Source organism: Leptonychotes weddellii, chromosome 15 (genome assembly GCF_054177405.1).
Source record: "Leptonychotes weddellii isolate Sample4059 chromosome 15, ASM5417740v2, whole genome shotgun sequence".
NCBI lineage: Eukaryota > Metazoa > Chordata > Mammalia > Carnivora > Phocidae > Leptonychotes > Leptonychotes weddellii.
The window spans coordinates 41,847,381-41,865,968 of record NC_138383.1 but is presented as its reverse complement, the minus strand read 5'-3'; the positions used below and the strand labels follow the sequence as shown (position 1 = coordinate 41,865,968).

Genomic DNA, 18,588 nt, shown 5'->3' with positions numbered 1-18,588 from the left:
CCTCATCTGTAATATGGGTATAAGGATGCTATTATGTTTGTCACAGGTGTGGAGGGACCAAAGGAAATGAGCTCCAGAAAGCATTTAGAGGTGGGCCTCTCGCCCGCTCCGTAAATGGTGGTGGTGGTCGTCGTTACTATTGGTCACACAGAGCAGGTGTGCCTTTTCCCTTGTAAACCCTGTGTCAGGGCCAGATCTGTTAAAATAAACGGAACCCCATTTCTAGTAACCTTGGATTAACTGGATGACAGAGGGACATTCGCCACCTGCCATTTATTCTTCCTATATTCTATTTCAGTAAAGCGGGAGAAAAGTCAACAATGTAGCTAATGCTTCCCTTGGCAGCATCTTCTGAACACCCAGACGCTGTACTATGCAAAACAAGGAACCTAGCTTGCTTTCCGAAGGAATTTCTCTCTGTCCTGTGTTTATATGTTCCACAAACACTATTAAGCACCTACCAGGCCTCAGGCGTGTGCTAGGCCTTGGGGACACAGTGGGAACAAAGCTCACGCGGTCCCTCCCCTTGCAGCAAGGGCTCACATTTGAGTGGCAGGGAAGAAGAATGGTGTAGAAAGTAAATAAAATCGTTACCGCTTGGGGGTAAGTGCTGTAAGAATATACAGATGGGGAATGAGAGAACATACCAGTCAGGGGACCCAGAGGTCAGCTCACCTGTTCTGGGGGCGTGCAGGGGGGTCACCTTGCTTTCACCCACATTGCCAATGCCCTGGGCTGACGCTGGCTTCTTGTCACCTCGTGTCTTGATTAGGTGGGTGTGTGCTGGGCACCCCCAAAGGGACCAGACCTTGTTTTTCTCTGTACCCTTGAGCTCAGGCCCAAGGCCCCACATCCAATAGGTCCCCACCTCAGCAAATGTTCGAGTGAGTGTGGGGCTCAGGGGAAGAGGCAGAGAGGTACGAACTGGCCTCCACAGGTGGGCTAAGCATGGGTTAAACGTGGTGTTTAAACATGATCCAATCTCTGGTAGAATAGTCTGGATTTCTGGCTTTTCTAGGAGAAGGGGGTGATCTGGGTGGCTAAGTCTACCTTTCCCCTGGCCACAGATCCTCCTCCCCCGTCCCCAGCTACTCTGATGATCTAGAGTGCCCAGCCTCACCCTCTGCCCCGGGCCAGGAGGACAGCAGGACTGGCAAGGGCGGCCACTCCAGTCCCGGGCCCGAGAACTCACATTCATCATGTTGCCGATCTGGTTGTTGCCCAACGACAACACCTGCAGCTTGACCAGGGCATCCAGAGAGTCAATCTTGGAGATCCGGTTGTTGAACAAGCTCAGGTCCTCCAAGTTCACCAGCGTGTCCAGCCCCTCGATGGCCTCGATGTTGTTGAAGGACAGGTCTGGAAGGAAGAGGGCTGTGAGGGTCCAGTGGGTGGACTGTCTTGAAACAGACCCATCGGGGCTACTCACACCCTGGGAGATAGCACCAAGCCGACAGGCCAGTAACAGACTCACTGTCTGACAGCTTATGGTTTTCTAGAAGCCATGCCTGGATTCTTTCCTGTGGTCTCCAACTATTACCGCCCTCTCCTGTTCTACCGCTTGTCTTCCTGGCTGGGCACATGAGGGCACGAACTCCTGTCTGTGCTCTGTGGTTGTTCTGGGATGGAAATGATGAATGGCAGGTCCAAAACGGTGCATCTTCGAGTGGGAGGAGACTGTTTGGAGGGCCTCCTTCGCTCACACCTATGGGCATTTTAAGAATAATGCTGCCTGGGGCGCCTGGCTGGCTCAGTCGGTTAAGCAGTCCGTTAAGCGTCCGACTCTTGATTTCAGCTCAGGTCATGATCTTGGGGTTGTGGGATCGAGCCCTGCATCGGGCTCTGGGCTCAGCGCTGAGTCTGCTGGAGATTCTCTCTCCCTCACTGCCCCTTCCATTCTCTCTAAAAATAAATAAAATCTTTAAAAAAATATCGCCTATCTGCTTAGCATTTACCAGTTTATCAAGTTCATCCTCTGACAATAGCCCTGAGTGCCAGTCTGGAATTTCTCTTCCCATGTGATCGTCGGGAAGCTGTAGCTCAGAAAGGCTCAGTGATTTGCTCAGAGCCACCCAGCTAACCTCAGTGGTGCCAGACTTCATCCAAGGCTCCTCCCTGGACAGGCCTGATCTTCCAGCTACATCACAGCTGACTCAGGCTCCTCCAGAACCCCAACTCCGCCCCCCAGTGGAGACGCTAGGCCCTCACTAGCCCAAACTTGCTTGTACCCCCCACTGTGGGTTTTCGGGGTCGGTTGGGGTTGGAGCTGCAAGCCTGTCGTGGAACACCAATGGCCCATAGGCCCAAACGAAATTTTTCATGAGCTTCGAAACACGCTCATGATAGTTGCATGTGGTCACATGCAAATAGTGGTTTGGGAAGTTAGTCTATCCACATCTGAATTCAGCCCCCCTGACCTACCAGGGCATGCTCACCTGCTGACAGTTGAAACTACTGGTAATTTATTGTCTCTTTGGCTATTAAGCGCATCACCTTATTTAACTCCCACAGCAAAGGTCTCATCATCCGTGTTTGATGCATGAAGAAACAGAGATTCTAGGGGCCTGGTGGCATATGCCCACGATCAGCCAGCACAGAGAGGTCCAGAGGGCTGCAGGAACTGGTGTAAAGTCGGGTGCATGGCCAGAGCTGGGATTGAACTGGGGTCTGCCAAATGCCAGGGCTGCCCACTCCCTTTCCCACCGTGCAGCCTGTTCTGTTCTTCGGAGGGCTGGCCCCACCGCACTGGAACTGGCTGTGTGCTGGTAAGTGTTTAACAAGGGGGCTGGGAGGCCGGGGGGTGGAGGGGTTTGCCGTGAATTGCAGTGCTTGCCATCTCTGTGGTGTAAATCCTCCCATCGTGGCCAATTTCAAGCTAGCAGCCTGACATCCCTGAATGCACAGTTGGGACGAGATGTGCATAATCAGCCTGGGAGAGCCACTTCTAGCTGGCTCCAGCACAGCCTCAGCCCTGGGACAGCCAACACGTGGGCCACCAGCCGGGCCTCATGTCAGGTGGGGGCTGCTGAACTCCGGGGGCACCATCTCCCCCACCCCTGTGCACCTCAGGGACTCAGCTCTTCCTAGTTGTCGTGGGGTCCCTGGATGACTGGCACTGTGGCCGGACAAAGGCCAGCTTCTGACTCTTTGAGGGGAATAACCTGCCCTCTTTCCAGAAATTTCCCCTCTGCTCTCTCACCCCTACGGAACCCTGGATATTGCAGGAGTAGCTCATGGGGCCTGCAGCACTCGTTTGATGTCAGAGACAGCTGGGCCTAGTAGCTCTCGCCTCAAAGCCTGCCGTTGACACAGCTGGAACCTGGCAGGCCTTCTGGAGGGGGCACGGCTCAGGGACTGGGCTGACCCGGCACCTTCTTCACCCCTTCATCTCCTATAGACACAAGGACTCCTGGCAATGCAGGTGGGCTGCCACGCCCAGACTCAGCGTTAATGGGTGCTGGGGTACCAGGAGGGCTTGCCTGGGGCAAAAGACCCGGCTGTGGGTCGCCTCTGCCTCCCCCAGCGTCCGCTGCTGGGTCTGTGACAGGGCAATGTGATCCTGTCCGTGGGGCTGCTGTGGGCTGGGCACTGTCAGAACCACTGTAGCTGGGGGTATTTTGGCAACTCAGGAGTTGCCGGTGAAGGAGAGCAGCCAGACAGGATGAAGGGAGCGTGGGCTTTGGGGTCAGGCAGATGGGGGCTTGCATGTCCCCTCTGCTGGAGCTTTGGGCAAGTGCCTTGGCCTCAAAGAGCCTCATTTCCTCTTCTGCACACTGGGATCGTAACACTCACCTGTTAGGATTGCTCTGAGGGCCACATCAGACCACAGAGTAAAGAGCTCTCGGGCCAGTCCCTTCTCCCGGGTCATCAAAACCCCGTGAGGCCTTAGCCATGCGGGCCAGGGCTCCAGAGTGAGACTGAGTGAGCTCAGCTGGGAGCCTGATGCCCCCACTAGTCACTGTGACCTCGGTTTGCTCAGCTCTACACTGGGGATGCTGTATGGATTAACAGGCCTCACGTGGAAAGCACACGGGCCCATGCTTAGCAGGTAGTAAGTGCTCCAAGCACGTTAGCAGCTGCGATGCTTATTTCTGGTTTGCTCTGGGCCCCGTGGTTGGCAAGGCCCACTGAGTCTAGAATAACTAGAAGGAGTCTAAGGCTGCTCCCCAGACCCTCTCCCAGCTGGGGAGGTTTGGCAGGTGGGTCAGAATATTCTGGCTTGGCGTGTCCAAGCACATCTTTGCTGGCTCTGCCCAGCCAAGGCCCCAGGCTTTTAAAAAGAGTGGCTTTCTTGTTCCCAGTAGACGGGCCTTCTACCGTACCCTGGCTGATGCTGGGCCGCCAGCAGAAAATCGCCCTCGAGGCAATAACCTTGGCCGGGGCGTCACCTTGGGTTAGCTTGGACACCCAGGCAGGAGGGGCCCTTACCCAGCCAGACCAGGTGCACGAGATGCTCCAGGCCCTCGATCTTCTCAATGATGTTGTTGTCCAGCTGTAGCTTCCTCAAGTTCTCAAACTGCCAGAGGCTGTCTATGCGGAGGATGTCTGAAACAATTGGAGGAGGTGCCTTGGCTGGTTCTAGGCCTCGGGTTAGAGTTCAGTGCCAGCATACTGCAGAATCCAGATGGCTAATGCTAACCATACAAAAGGCCCCCCAACTCCACCGCCTTGCCCTGGAGGACTTGGGTGCCCTGGGGATGCGGGCCAAGCGCCCAGGAGTCTCCATTAGCGCATAGAGGGCAGTGATCGGGGCTCCTGCTCAGGACCTCAGCTGGACCGAAAGGGCCTAGGGGGTGGGGGGAGGTGTAGCGGGGTCCTTGTGAAGGTGGGCAGGACCTGCCCCGGGCATGGGACTCAGTCGTGCTGCCTCTAGGCCCAGCTGGGGAGCTGCCCAGGAGGCTGTAACACCTTGGGACACAGTGTCCTTCCTTCCACAGTGTGACAAATAGAATCAAGGCTGCGGGGTGAAAGCCTGTACCAGCCACCCCTTGTGCGCTGTTGGTGAGGGCGTCAGCCATTTTGGAGGGCAATTTGGCCAAGGCCAAGTTTCCTGAAATATGTAATGTCCTTGCCCTCTGACGTGCAAAATTTCTCTATTTGGCATCTGTCTGTAAAGACACGCTTGGGTATGTTGCCCAAAGAAACATCTATAGGCACATGAGAGGCAGAAAGATGGGGGGACCCCAATGTCCACCCATGGGGAGTGGGATAAGTCATCCATACAACGGGCAGGTTCCTGATGTCACTGAAGCACCTGACCTGTGGTCCCTTCACAGGCATACAACCAACTCACTCCTTTTGCTCCTCATGCCAGGCCGAGGTTGGTTTCTGTTACTGACAGCCCGAGAAGTTCTGAATTACGCTTAAGTATAAATACGTATACACCGTGTAACGTAAAATTCTAGAGGCCTAAATTTGTCCCGTTTTTTCTAGAAGCCATAATAGCCCTGTTGTGTATCTGCCCCTTTTATCTCTATTTGCTTCTGTAATGATTTCGAAAACTTAAAAAATTAGACTACACTTATGAAAAGAACTGAAAAAAATATAGAAGTGAAAGGGGTAAAAGAAAAAAAAAAGTACATTTAATAACCACACATTGGGGGCAGCGGTTTCAATATTCATTCAGAGGGGCAGGGTTTACCACGGGGTTGTGAGGGCCTGGGGGAGGCCAGATGTCCCTCCTGGGTGCCCTCCCCAAGCCAGGTGTGGGTGGGGATGGGTGCACAGCATTACTCTGACCCAGGGCCCTGCCTCTGCCGGGTTCCCGGGCCAGGTGAGACTGGTGTCTGTTCCCAGCTCTCTGGGGCCAGATTTCCCAGAATGATACCAGCCACCATCTCCACCTGCGCTCTCAGATGCCTCTGGATTTTCCAGAAGGCTTTCTGGCCCTGGGCTCAGCCTGACAGCTCTTGCCTATGGCCACGGCTGACGTCCACGGGTCCCACACTCTGGGTGCTCTGCCTTGCACACGTGTGTGCGGGCTTTTCCCGAGGCATCAGCCATTCACGTGGAAAAGCCAAACAACACAACAAAACCCAGGACATATTTGACAGCTCTAAATGAGTTACCAGCACGACAGGACTGCCCAAAGAGTCCATTTAATCTTCAACATAGACACGGGATCTGCCTTCACTGTGCCCGGCTTGGTCTTAGCCTGTTGTCATTATTCCCTGGATCACAACTGTCTCACTCATCTCCCTGCTCTGGCCCTGAGGCCCCCTACTCTATCCTCCTGCAGTCGGTGGGATCTTATGGAAACCTAAGTCCCAGCCTGTCTCTCCTCTGCTCACGACCCTCCCAGGGCTCTCACCTCGCTTGCCATAACAGCGAAACACCATCTCTTGGCCCCCAAGGCTGATGCTAGCCGACCCCACCACCTCTCTGACAAGTCTCCATACAGGACTGCCTGTCTCAGGGCCTTTGCACTGGCTTGCTCCCTCTGCCTGGAATGCTTTCCCCCAGATCTCCACATGGCTCTTTCCCCTAGAAGGAAGGGGGGAATTCTTTGGAGCAGGGTCCCCGGCAGGTGGAACCCAGGGCCAGAAACCCCCTTTGCACTGGCTGCTCCCTCTGCCTGGAATGCTTTCCCCCAGATCTTCACGTGGCTCTTTCCCCTAGAAGGAAGGGGGGGATTCTTTGGAGCAGGGTCCCCGGCAGGTGAAACCCAGGGGGGTGGCTCCACGTAGCCAGGGAGGAGCCATGGGGAGCAAGGGGCTGTGTGCTGGGGCAGGAGACAGGAGGGGCACCTCAGCAGAAGCAGGACAGCCTAGTGGGAAGTCTTTGCTTCTAGTCTTTGCTCAGTTGTCACGTTTTTTTTTTTTTAATATTTATTTGACAGAGAGAGAGAGCAGGAACATAAGCAGGGGGAGTGGGAGAGGGAGAAACAGGCTTCCCACCGAGCAGGCGGCCCGATGCGGGGCTCGATCCCAGGACCCCGGGATCTGACTGAGCCACCCAGGTGCCCCAATTGTCACGTTCTTGATGAGGCCTCCGACCACCCAATAAAACATGGCACCCCACCCTCAACCCTTTTCTCCTCTCCTTGATTTTCCTCCATAGCACGTATTTTTAGCATACACTATCATTTCCCTTCTTTATTTTTCCCATCACCTGAATGTCAGTTCCATGAGGACAGGGCTTTTTGGTCCTTTTCGTTCACCGTTGAATCCCCAGTGCCTAGAACAGCACCTGGCGTATAAGGGGCATTTGGATAAATCCCAGCGCAATGAACCTTCGGCAGGGGAGGGGATAAGCCAAAGGAGGCTAACGCCCCTCAGGTGACAGCTCTTTAACCCTTTAACCCTCCCCCATCCCTGAGGCGGCTGAGGCCCAGGGTCCCTCCCTGCTCTGGGTGGTCGGCCGTGCTCTGGGGAGGCCTGTGGGTTTCATGAGGCTTGGGCCAGGGCTTGGCCTGCCTTGCCCACTGCTGTGTCCCCATGGTCTTCCCAGGCTGCTGTGTTCCTTGTCGTCTCCCGGCTGAGCCGGCAGGCCAGGGGAGAAACCCAGGACAGAGTAGGCCTGCGAATCAGCCCAGGTGACTCCGCTGTGGCCCACCTGCCCAAGAAGCACAGGGCCCTGGCCACCTCTCTCGCTCCCTGTCGCACCCCCTCTGGCCTGACTCACGGACCCCCTTGAGTGAGCCAGGTGCTGTGCACGTGCTGCCCCGTTTTCTCCTTCCCACCAGCGCTTGAGACACACGGACTCTAATCTTCCCGTTTTACAGGACACTGGGCGCCCAGGACCGGTCTGGTCCTGAGCCACATCTTCCCACTAGGCTGTCCTGCTTCTGCTGAGGTGCCCCTCCTGTCTCCTGCCCCAGCACACAGCCCCCCTCTCCCCATGGCTCCTCCCTGGCTACGTGGAGCCACCCTCCTGGGTTCCACCTGCCGGGGACCCTGCTCCAAAGAATCCAGTGGAGTCTGACGGAAGCAGCGTGGCCTTTGGGTTCACTTAGATTTAGAGTGGGGGAATTTGATCTCTTGTCCTATTATTCAGAATCAGGGGTGCTGTGGATATGCAACTGCTAATGACACGCCGTATTAAGCCTTAAAACACTCTGTGTCACCCCTACGCCTCTCCCCCAGGCAGGCCCGAATGCCCATGGGGGTCCCGTGATCACGGACTGTGTGTGGAATTCTGGGGCAGAGAAGCCCGGCGTGGGATGCTGGGCTGCCAGGTGCCCCCAACCCAGCCCAGGATACGCACTTTGGAAGTCCAGCCGCAGCGACAGGACATCCTTGAAGAGGATGCCCTCCTGCCTGGCCAGCTGCCCAGCCTCCTCCTGCGGGCCTTGTTCCCCCACAGCCAGCTTGAGCATGTCCTCGTCCATCACTCTCGGCTCCACGGAGTCATACAGCCTCTGCATTTTCCCTAAAAGACACCACATTCCTCTTCCACCGTCTGCTTCTCCCTTTGTCTGAGCACAGGATCTGGCTGGGGTCTCTTTAAGGCATTGTGGAGCATGGTGACAGTCATGGATGCTCCGGGGCCGCCTCCTCACACTCCCTGGCCCGCTGCACCTAAGGGCGAGTACTTCTGCACCAAGGCTGCTCCAGGCCTTTTCCAGCAACCATCTGCCCCCGTCCTGCCTGGCGCCCACCTGCAGGGGTGCACCCCTCGGTCCCACAACCACGGCTGTGACCCTACCCCACCACCCAGAAGACTGGCACCATGCTGGTCTCTTTGGAGCTCAGCTCCCCTTATGGCCGTGGCCGTCTTCGGCCTCTGGCTTTCCTCAGCCAGCCTCATTCGGTGTCTTGCCACCACCAGGATCCTTGGCAGCCCCTGCCAGGCAGGGCAGCCTGCAGCTCTCCTTCTCTGAGAGACTCCCCGCAGCTCCCCACAAGCTGCTCAGGGCGTGGAGATTGGCGGACACTGACCCAAGCTGGCCATTCCTGTTCTCCCCCTGAGAAATGCGAACTTGGGGCAGCAGGATGAAAGTCCCATCAGAGCCGGCTGTGTGAGCCGGGGGGGAGCTGGGGGGTCACCGGCTAGCCAGACATGCGGTTAAGCAGAGAGGACAAGGGGAAGATGAGGCAGATGGACAGAGAGAAACAGAAATGGGAACCGAGGTGAGGCAGAAAATAAGACAAAAGGGCCGACAGATTGACACAGTCTTTGCTGACTTTCCTGCCCCTAATGACCCTAATTCCACGCCCTGTGAGAGTTTCCTGACTTCTCACATTAAATCTGATTTTACTTAAACTGAGTCCAGTAGGTTTCTGCTGCTAACAGGCCAAAGGATCTGGCGGAGACTCTGCAGGCAAACGGCTGACCTCAGGATGCTGTTCCTGGCTGGACAGAGCCACAGCCCCGGAAGCCTAGGCACCGTGACCTCATTCTCATCCTTACCAGCCTAAGAGTAAGAACATCCAGAAGGGTTGGACCCTTCTGGGAAGGCACACTCTATGGGAAGCTCCCAGATTCTGCCTCCTGAACCCTCTGGAAACTCAGTCCTCCCTTCTACTTCCCACCCCTGTTTCTCTCCTCCCTGCTGGCTTCACCATCTACCTTTGCCCTCTTGGTCCCCGACGCCCAGGCCTCTTCCCTGATGCTGGGCAGTCCCTGTATTATTCCACTGTGTGCTGCTGGAGAGACTCCCGGTGTTGGGGTGATGACGTCCACTGCAGACTGGGGTGGGCCCAGCAATCCTGCCACCTGGTCTTAGAAGCTGCCACTGCCCTCCTCCGCCCGCCCCCACCATCCACTTGGATGCAGCTTATATAAATATGCATCTGCCGTTTCTGGGCTGTCCGTGATCAAATGTCCCTGTGCGTCTAATTGTCGTGTGTCCTCTCCTTCTGCCCCTGAGGAGCCAAAGCCTCCCCTAGCCCCACTCCCACTCCCAAGTGCCACCTCCACCTTGCCGCTTCTCCACCTGCTCCTTCCGCCTTCCCACTCTCTCCAGTGTCTCAGCACTGGCTCTGACTCCTTAGAGTGAATGAGTCAACTCCCAAAGACGTTTCCAGTCCTCCCCCTCTTCCCATCTCCCCGCTCTTTCGAAACATTTTTTCCTAAGATTTCCCATACCCTGACACCAACTTGCCTTTGGGGAAATTTTAATGTGCAGTGTTTGGCAGATGTTACCTGCAAAAGTGTTTGTGCTTTCTCAAAGAAAAGTGCTGTACTTTGGGAAATGCTTCTTAATTCTGATTTCAAAACTGTAACTGACTTCTCATCACTCCCACTTCATCTAGGCCTGGCACCTGGGACAGATCAGGCTTGCTTTCTGTCAAGCCCACAATCACTACTCAGTGTGGAGTGGTTGTGAGGCAAGCTCTTTGTTAAGCACACGAGGGCAGGATTTAGAACCTGGGTGTGCATCCTTTGGCAACTAACCTCACCTGTCTAAGCCTTTAATTTCTCGTCTGTAAAAATGGATTAAGTCCTCCCTCCTACATTTGTTTAAGATCATTTATTCAGCCCACACACGTGTCATGAATAGCTACTACATGCCGTGAATAAAACAGATCTCCTTCCCTCGGTTTCAGACGTGAATCAGATCATCATACAAATATTTAATGACAGACCATGACAAGTTTGTAGATGTAGGGAACGAGGACAGCATACATTAGGGGCACCTGGCCTGGCCAGGGGAGACAGGGCTGGGATCTGAAGGATAAGTAGGAAAGAAGGAAGAGGGAACTGCACAGCGAGGGCCTGGAGGTAGGAGAGAACAAGCCATATTCCATTCGGGCTGAAGTGAAGCAAGGTTGGAGGGGCCTACGGGACTTTATTATTCTAGGATCCCTGGGAAGCTCCTGGGGCTAAATAAGAGCAGTGACATGATCAGCTTTTACTTTTAAGAGGCTCACTCTGGCTGTCATACTGAGATCAGCAAGAGTCATGAGCAGGGTGGCAGTAAGATGTGGCTGTGAGAGATCTCCAGGAACTTGACTTATATGTAGGACTAATCATCTGCAGTTTCCCAGATTAAAACCAACCAACCGGGCGCCTGAGTGGCTCAGTCGTTAAGCGTCTGCCTTCGGCTCAGGTCATGATCCCAGGGTCCTGGGATCGAGTCCCGCATCGGGCTCCCTGCTCTGCAGGAAGCCTGCTTCTCCCTCTCCCACTCCCTCTGCTTGTGTTCCCTCTTTCGCTGTGTCTCTCTCTGTCAAATAAATAAATAAAAAATCTTTAAAAAAAAAAGAAAAAAAAAAATAAAACCAACCAACCCGGAAGCTAGTTAGAAAGGTTAAGTAAGATGCCTAAGTTAATACATCTATATGGCATATGGCAGAGGCAGGGGACCATGACTCCAGAGCCCATTCTCTTAATCATGACTCAACCGTACCCAGGGCACTGTGGATTTTCATCGTCACAACGCACAATGTTTTTCACAGCTGTTCTGGGTCAGGGCCAAGGCTCGACCACTCTTCCCCTAAAGGGGCTTTTATCAATAATTTACCACCCAACCTGGGTTCCTGTTGACTTGCCTGATAACAGTATTGGTGGTGAAGACCAGAGGTAGGAGACAGGGAAAGCAGCAGAGAGTTCTACACCACTGCCGATGGTGCAGCCTCCTCACGGAGAAACAAGACCAGAATTGTCCTGTGAAGCAAAAACTTGCGATCAATTGAATCTGAAAAACACAGCCCCTACTGGCCATGGATTACTAAGAGAAAATCACCTATTAACTGAGTGCTTACTGGGTACTAAGTGCACCTTCATTACTTAATTGCATGTCGGCTCTGGAAGCCACCGGAGAAAGGAGTCCTAATTCCCTCATTTCCCAGAGAGGGAAACTGAGGCCCGGGAGGGGAAGGAAATTGTCCAAAGTCGTACAGTGAGCTACCGAGGAGAGAGAGGAATGGAACTCTATACAGCACCAGGTGAAGAATACAAATAAAGAACAGAAACAATTTTATGACAGTTTAAGAGGATGGATATGAGGGTTAAATACTCGAAGAACTTATCAGTGGACCGGGTACCTTTGTTTCGATAAAAGGAATCAGGCCAGGAGGTCGGCGGATGGAGCCCCTAAAAACAAAAATCCCTTCGGGATCTGCTCCCCGAGGAAATGCGTCCTTAGCATTTCTTTCTCATCCACAGGCCTGAAAGCCCAGGGTCTCAGCGCGGCCGTGAAGTGGCTGGCCGAGAACCTGTGTGCTCGTTTTACAGGTGAGGAAGGCCGGGCCGACTCCCAGGAAAAAAGGTCAGAGAAAAGCGTTAAGTCGATGATCTGTCTGCCCCTGCGAGTCCTCCCGCGGTCTCCGCTCCAAGGTCTCACCCTCTCAAGCGCCCACCGCCCGACCGCTTCCACGCAGAGGACGCTTCGTCCGGTTACTAAGGGAACCAAGCGCGGCCAGTCGGTTGCTAAGGGGAAGTCGCGTGGTAGAGACACCCTGGGTGAAAGTTGACGGTCACGTGATAGCATTTCTTGGGTGGGGAAATACTCCTACCACCAACCAGCAGTAGAAAAAACAAACGTTTCTCCAATCAGCACTTTCTATGGGCAGGGATATTAGTAGCCACGCCTTTTCCCCGGCCCCCCAACTTGAGTGATTGACTTGTCTCTTGCCCAATAATAGTAGGATTCGCTAGATTGACCAAAATATAGCTGAATCAAAACACACAGAGTCTCGTTCGGAGGCGGGCCAGGGAAGGTGCCGCTACGCCTGACGGAGATTCCTGTGACCTAGCTCGCAGCTCCGCCCAATGGGGCGCCGCGGGGTAGGCGTGGCTTCGTGAGGGAGGCGTAGGGGCCAATCGGAGAAGGGCTAGGCAGACTCTGCCCAATAGGGACGCGACAAGGGGTGGGGTCAGGGGCCGGGCGTTCTGCGTGCGGGAGGGTGGGGCGGGGGCAAGTGTCAGTCAGGTCCGGAGTGCGACGGGGGACAGCGGGGCCCCGGGCGGCTGACGGGGGGCCCGGGACGCTGCCGTGTTGTCCGCTCAAGATGGAGTTCCTCCTGGGGAACCCGTTCAGCACCCCGGTGGGGCAGTGCCTCGGTAAGGCCGCGCGAAGGGTGGGCCATCTGGGTGGGCGACAGTGGCGACTGACGGGGCTGGTGAGGACCGCGGGCCTTCGCCGGGCACCGGTGCCACCCCACGGGCCGCCCGGGCATCCTTGCCGTCGGGTGTCTGCCCACGGGCTGCCTGGGCCTGCTCACGGCGCCGGTGCCACACTGCCAGGCGGCTCCCCGAGGCCCAGCTTGGACTCGGAGATGCTCCGCGCGTCCCTCCCGAACCGGGCCCAGCCCCTCCCGGCTCGTGGAGGTGGTGCGGGCTGCTGGGGTCGGCTTGCCTCCTCCCACCTTGCACCTCCCACCTCGCCTGGTGGGAGATGCCACCGAGTGCGCCCTCATCCAGGCCGACGGTCTCGCTGCCACTGCCGCCAGGACCTAGTTCTCCCACACCCGTCTTCCTCCATGCTTGTCCCTCTTTTCAGTACCAGCAGCCCTCAGACCGGGCACCCTCCCAGAGAATACTCCCTGCTCTGAGACTTGCTAATTAGAGCTGCAACTCAGCTAGGCTGTGGGAGGGACTGGGATGGGGGGAACGGTTCCCAGAGGGTGATTATCTTGCCAGGGGGGTGATATCCCTGCACTGCCTCTGGGAAAGAAGGGAGGCCGTGTTATTTAATGATAAGAGCTCTGGACTGGGAATCAGGAAGCCTGGGCTCCAGGAGGGGCTTTGCCAGTGACTCTTCCTATAATGACCTTGTGCAAGTCACTGCTCTTTCTGGTTTGACGTTTTCCCTGTCTGTCGAATGAGGTGTTTGGAGGTGAGATGCACTAGGTCTCTTCAAGTTCTGAAGTTTTGATATTCCTTAGTCTCTGCATATTGACTATTGCTTCCCTGCTGTACTAAATTTGCCCAAAGCTGAAGTCTTTTGGTGACAGCGTAGAGAGAGGGGTACTCCTTAGTACCTGTTAATCCTATATGGGGGCTCTGGGCACCTGGAAAAGGGCACCAGAGATGACTGGTATCCTGGGTAAGGAAAAACCCAAGGCTATGTGAATGAACACCAGAATGACCCCACTGTATGGGGTTTCTTTACTAAAAAAACAACTTGCCTTTTCACCCAAGACAGGAACTTTTGCCAACTGATTAGCGGAGAATGTTGATTGGTTTCTTTTAAAACTGGGTTCCTCCTGGTTGGTGGAAGGACTGGTAAAACGTCTTTTGAGTGGGGACCTTTGGTGTCCTTCTGGGCCTGGCTGGTTTAGGCTGTAGTGATTTGTTTATTTCCTGACTTACTTACTACTTTCTAGCTTACTTTGCAGCCGTTAGTGGGGTCTGGGAAGTTATTGAGGCCTCTTCTGTTAGCTAACTGCCATTTGGGAGCCTTGCTTTTCTTTGTGGTGTAAGGTCTTTGATAAGGGATGATGGACACTGGGCCCGGGGTGTGAGTCTCTTCCCGCCTTTACAGACTACCGTGTTTATGTAGATTTTCTTCCTCCTTTCCTTTCCTCAGGTGCTCCTTCTTTTCCAAAACCTCATTTCTCAGTTGGGTATTGAATCCCAACCAGTTATTGGAGGGAGCTGGTAAACTTGAGGGGATTTGTTTTCTTTTCTGTCTCCTTTACAATAGGAAGCGCCACACCTTGGAAATGCCGGGGTAGCTGGTGAGGGGTAGAAGTTAAAGGACATTTAAAAATATACAAATATTAGGGATGTGGGGGTACATATGAGTGGAAAGAGCATGATGCTTGTCAGGAAGGCCTGAGTTGAGTTTTGCCTTACCCATTTTTTGCTGCGTGACCCTAGAAAATTGTGTGACCCTTCTGAACCTTAGTTTGCTGAGAGAGAGAGAAAGAGATTCATACTCAGAGTAGTACAGTTTAAGTGAGATGACAGTTGCCGGGGACATAGTAGAGGCTCAATAAATTGTAGCTGTCACTGTTAACAACAGAATAGTTAAGTTAGGGAGAGGATATGGGGGGCAACTGGCCCGTCTGTGACCTGTGAAGGAACAGGCCCCAGCAGTGCCAGCCCTTAGAACAAGACACTTGACCCATGAAGAGAATGAAGCCTCCTGATTGCCAGTTGGTCATCAGGCAAGGCCCAGCTTATTTCACGGTTCAGATAAATTAGAGGATGGAAGGAGGTTCTAATGTATATTCCGTACCGTTGTGATGAAGTGTAAAAGTGATTTTCATGGCATTTAGTATTATTAGTATTCTTTTAAAAGTATTGCCAGGCGATTCACGGGAGAGAAGGGAGACGGAAATAAAACAAAGCTGATGAGTAAAAGCAGCAGCTCCAGCTTACACAGAGCAGATCTACAGCTATTACTTGCTTCATCCAGCTGCTCTGTGGAGTTAAGTTTTGTTGTCCTTCCCACTTTAGAGATGGGGAAACTGAGGCTCAGAGGAGTGAAGCCACTGCTCAGCTGGGAAGAGGGAGAGCTGAGATTTCATAGCTGTCCTGGTCCTCAAGGGATTTCTGGTGTCGAGAGAGAGAGAGAGCAGAGATGCTTGGAGTAACGATCACTAATAGAAGGCCACTGCCTAGTTGAGTGCTCAGTTGAGTAGGGGGGCTTGTCAGTGCTCTTAGGAGTCCAGAAGAATTCAGGAGAGCTGGGGAGATAGGACTGGCTTCTGGAGTCTGAGGGCTGCTCACGAGGGTGGCTGGGAATTCCACGGGCAGAGAGGAGGACACCCTGTGCCTGGGGACAGGTACATGAGGCAGGGAGGGGGGTGTGGGCACATCTGTGTTCACCAGTCTGAGTAGAACAGAGGTGGCGGTGGGGACAGTGGCAAGCTGGGTTTGGGCCCAGGATAAAGCCCTGTTCTTGGGGGCGGGGGGTGATGTCAAAGATGACATTGCTTAGCTGACTCCAACTTTTAGCTTCTCTGGCCCTCATTTTACCCGCTCATAAAATAATACGTCTCAACGGCTGCTTAGGGCTTGCACTGAAACAAGCCCACCAGCCCAATTCAGTCGGCCTTCTGAGTGCCCGTGGGTGCCAGGCTCTGGGATACAAATGTTTCAAAGCTGCTCTCAGGGAGGCTTCAGTAGAGGTAACATGTTCACCAAAGGTGTGCTAGAGCTGCAAAGCGTTAGGCTGGTAGTCTCAGGGCTTGGTCATTATTACTATTACCATTTTGTTGTGGTTTTATATCTTTATCTGACAGTCTGGTTGGTTCTCATCTGCATTAACTGTAGATTTTTGAAAGGGATGACAGGTACATAGGTAACGAATATACAGAGCTTATTTGGTGAATCTTCATCTTCGTTATGTTTTTCTGGACAGCCGCACACACGGTATGGGACTTTCCTTATTCCTTTGGCCCAGACAGGTTTGTTGAGCCTGGTGTCATTGTGCACATCTGGAGTTCTCACCTCCCTCCTGGCAAATTTCTGGATCTCTTTGAGTGTCCGAGGGCAGGCTACTTGAAACCCACTGCGCGGATGTGCTTGTGAAGGTCGACGGCGTTTTCTTCGGTCAATGCCTCGTTCATGGCAGAATGGCCCTTCTTCTCACCTGCTTTGTGGGAACCGTTCTACTGGGCCCAGGTTGGAAAGGGGAAGGGTAATTATTACTTTCTCTCATGCTTGGGGCCTCACATGGACATTCTAACCTGGTGCTATTAGGTTGAAGGTGCAGCTAAGCCCACAGTGTGACATAGTTACCTGTGTATTCTTGTAGCCATCCTCATTGTCCTTCTGGAAGGTGGTTCCCAAGTAGAATGCATGATTTAGAGCAGAATGAGCAGTAGTATGAGAGGCTAAGAAGTGTGGAGGAAGAAAAAGTACGGCCTTTTATTTCTGGATTTTCTCTTCTGAAACAAATTTCAAAAGGTTACTGCCTTAATCTAAACCCTCCATGACCACTGGGGGTTGGGTATCACATACTAGGGTTTCCCCAAGTCCGGTCCATGGTGCTCTGCAAGTGGTGACAGTTCCTTGTATTGGCTGGAACACGGTTTCACATTATCCTTTTTCCAAGAGTAAAGTTTGGATTCACTTAAATGAAAAAGATTAGTGACTAGTTCCTTAATTCTGATGGGAATACTGTGCAAGGGGTGAGGTGCCTGCAGGGAGGATCCTCTATTACTCTCTTCATGGTTCAGCTTTCACAGGCGGGTAAGAAGCAGATACTCTGTTGCAGAGTTTGTGCTTGTAGCTTGGTGGGAGTTGGACAGAAACTGCTTCCTAGTGTCCTGGGAATGCTAGGTGTTCCACAGCCTGGCTATTTGTTCAAGAATAATTAGTTCTCCCTCAGATTGCTATTGCACTTGGCAATTCGCCAAGCCCTTTCACCTCGGTCATTTTGTGTTTGCAGTCCCGTGCGATACACAGGAAGACAATTGAAAGCAGCTTAAAATTATTAAGCACCTACTGTAGGCAACTTCTATATGTGGGATCTCATGTAATACTCACAGTATTTAATTATCTGAGTGTTACTGTTGTCCTGTATTGCTTCGAAGGAGGCTGAAGGTCTGAGAAGTTAGGAGACCGGTGTAAGGTCTTGTGCCAGAGTTAAGCCTGGAATCTTCTCCTGAGCCAGTGCTCTTCCTTTGCTGCCATGTTGCTTCTTGGCTCTGCAGACCTCATGATTCAGGGTCAGCAGAATCACCTGGAGGGCTTGTTAAAACAGATTGCTGGGCCCTACTTTCAGAGTTTCTGATTCAGGAGGTGTAGGCTGGGGCCTATCATTCTACATTTCTAGGTTCCCAAGTGATACTGCTGCTGCTGGTCCAGGGACCACACTTTGAGAACTATTGTTCCAGATGAAAAGTTCTGCTCCCTTAATCTCTTCTTTATCTTTCTTCAAACAGTAAATATGGGTTTTCTTTTCTTTTTTTTAAGATTTTTTAAAATTTATTTGAGAGAGAGCACCAGCTGGGGGAGGGGCAGAGGGAGAGGAAGGAGCAGACTCCCTGTTGAGCAGGCAGCCTGATGCAGGACTCGATCCCAGGACCCTAGGATCATGACCTGAGCTGAAGGCAGACGCTTAACTGACTGAGCCATCCGGGCGCCCAGATGTGGGTTTTCTTATGGATAGACTATAAATGGGGTTATTTAGAAATCTGTCATCTATTGAGTGGCTCTATATCACTTCTCTGTATATATCAGACTAAGTGTTTACCAAGATGCTCAGTTTAGTAAGGGAGCTAAGACAGGTACCTAAATCAGATATGATAAAAACTGGGGGCATTAGATTGGACAGATAAATGAAGTAAGAGAGTGGAGGATGGAAGGGGTTATTACCTCCAGTAGTAACAGTAAAAGTTTACTGTGTGCGGGGCGCCTGGGTGGCTCAGTCGTTAAGTGTCTCCCTTCCGCTCAGGTCATGATCTCAGGGTCCTGGGATCGAGCCCTGCGTCCTAGGGCACCCTGCTCAGCGGGAAGCCTGCTTCTCCCTCTCCCACTCCCCCTGCTTGTGTTCCCTCTCTCGCTGTGTCTCTGTCAAATAAATAAATAAAATCTTAAAAATATATATATATTTAAAAAAAAAGTTTACTGTGTGCTACAGACTGAAGTAGGTGCTTTCTAGATCTTGCAGTCTTTTAATCTCCACAAGAATACAGTGAGTAAGGTACTGTGTGAACTCCATTTTGCAGACGGGGCAGAGAAGGTCACACAGCTAGTAGGAAGGGAGCTGGAGTAGAATCCAGCATTCTGGCTCTGGGACTGGTG

The 18,588-nt window shown here is 53.1% G+C and overlaps 2 protein-coding genes across 8 annotated transcripts in view; one reads left to right on the top strand and one right to left on the bottom strand.

Annotated features, from left to right (window-relative positions):
• The window catches only part of DRC3 (dynein regulatory complex subunit 3), a 33,048-nt gene extending 20,694 nt beyond the window's left edge, over window positions 1-12,354 (bottom strand). The window contains exons 1-5 of one of the 3 annotated variants that reach the window (XM_081805616.1): window positions 11,931-12,354; window positions 11,436-11,550; window positions 8,206-8,370; window positions 4,429-4,545; window positions 1,193-1,359 (exon numbers count right to left, since the gene is read on the bottom strand). In XM_081805616.1, the coding sequence (XP_081661742.1) occupies window positions 1,193-1,359; window positions 4,429-4,545; window positions 8,206-8,365 (444 nt within the window). In that variant the 5' untranslated portion in view covers window positions 8,366-8,370; window positions 11,436-11,550; window positions 11,931-12,354. Of the gene's footprint in view, window positions 1-1,192; window positions 1,360-4,428; window positions 4,546-8,205; window positions 8,371-9,510; window positions 9,599-11,435; window positions 11,551-11,930 lie in introns of those variants that run through there. The other 2 variants (XM_081805617.1, XM_081805618.1) reach the window with 2 other exon arrangements.
• A 447-nt stretch (window positions 12,355-12,801) lies between these two features.
• The window catches only part of TOM1L2 (target of myb1 like 2 membrane trafficking protein), a 119,345-nt gene continuing 113,558 nt past the window's right edge, over window positions 12,802-18,588 (top strand). For all 5 annotated transcript variants that reach the window (XM_081805612.1, XM_031017593.2, XM_006746798.3 and 2 more), the window contains exon 1: window positions 12,802-12,948. In XM_081805612.1, coding sequence (XP_081661738.1) covers window positions 12,897-12,948 — 52 coding nt within the window. In that variant the 5' untranslated portion in view covers window positions 12,802-12,896. The remainder of the gene's footprint in view (window positions 12,949-18,588) is intronic.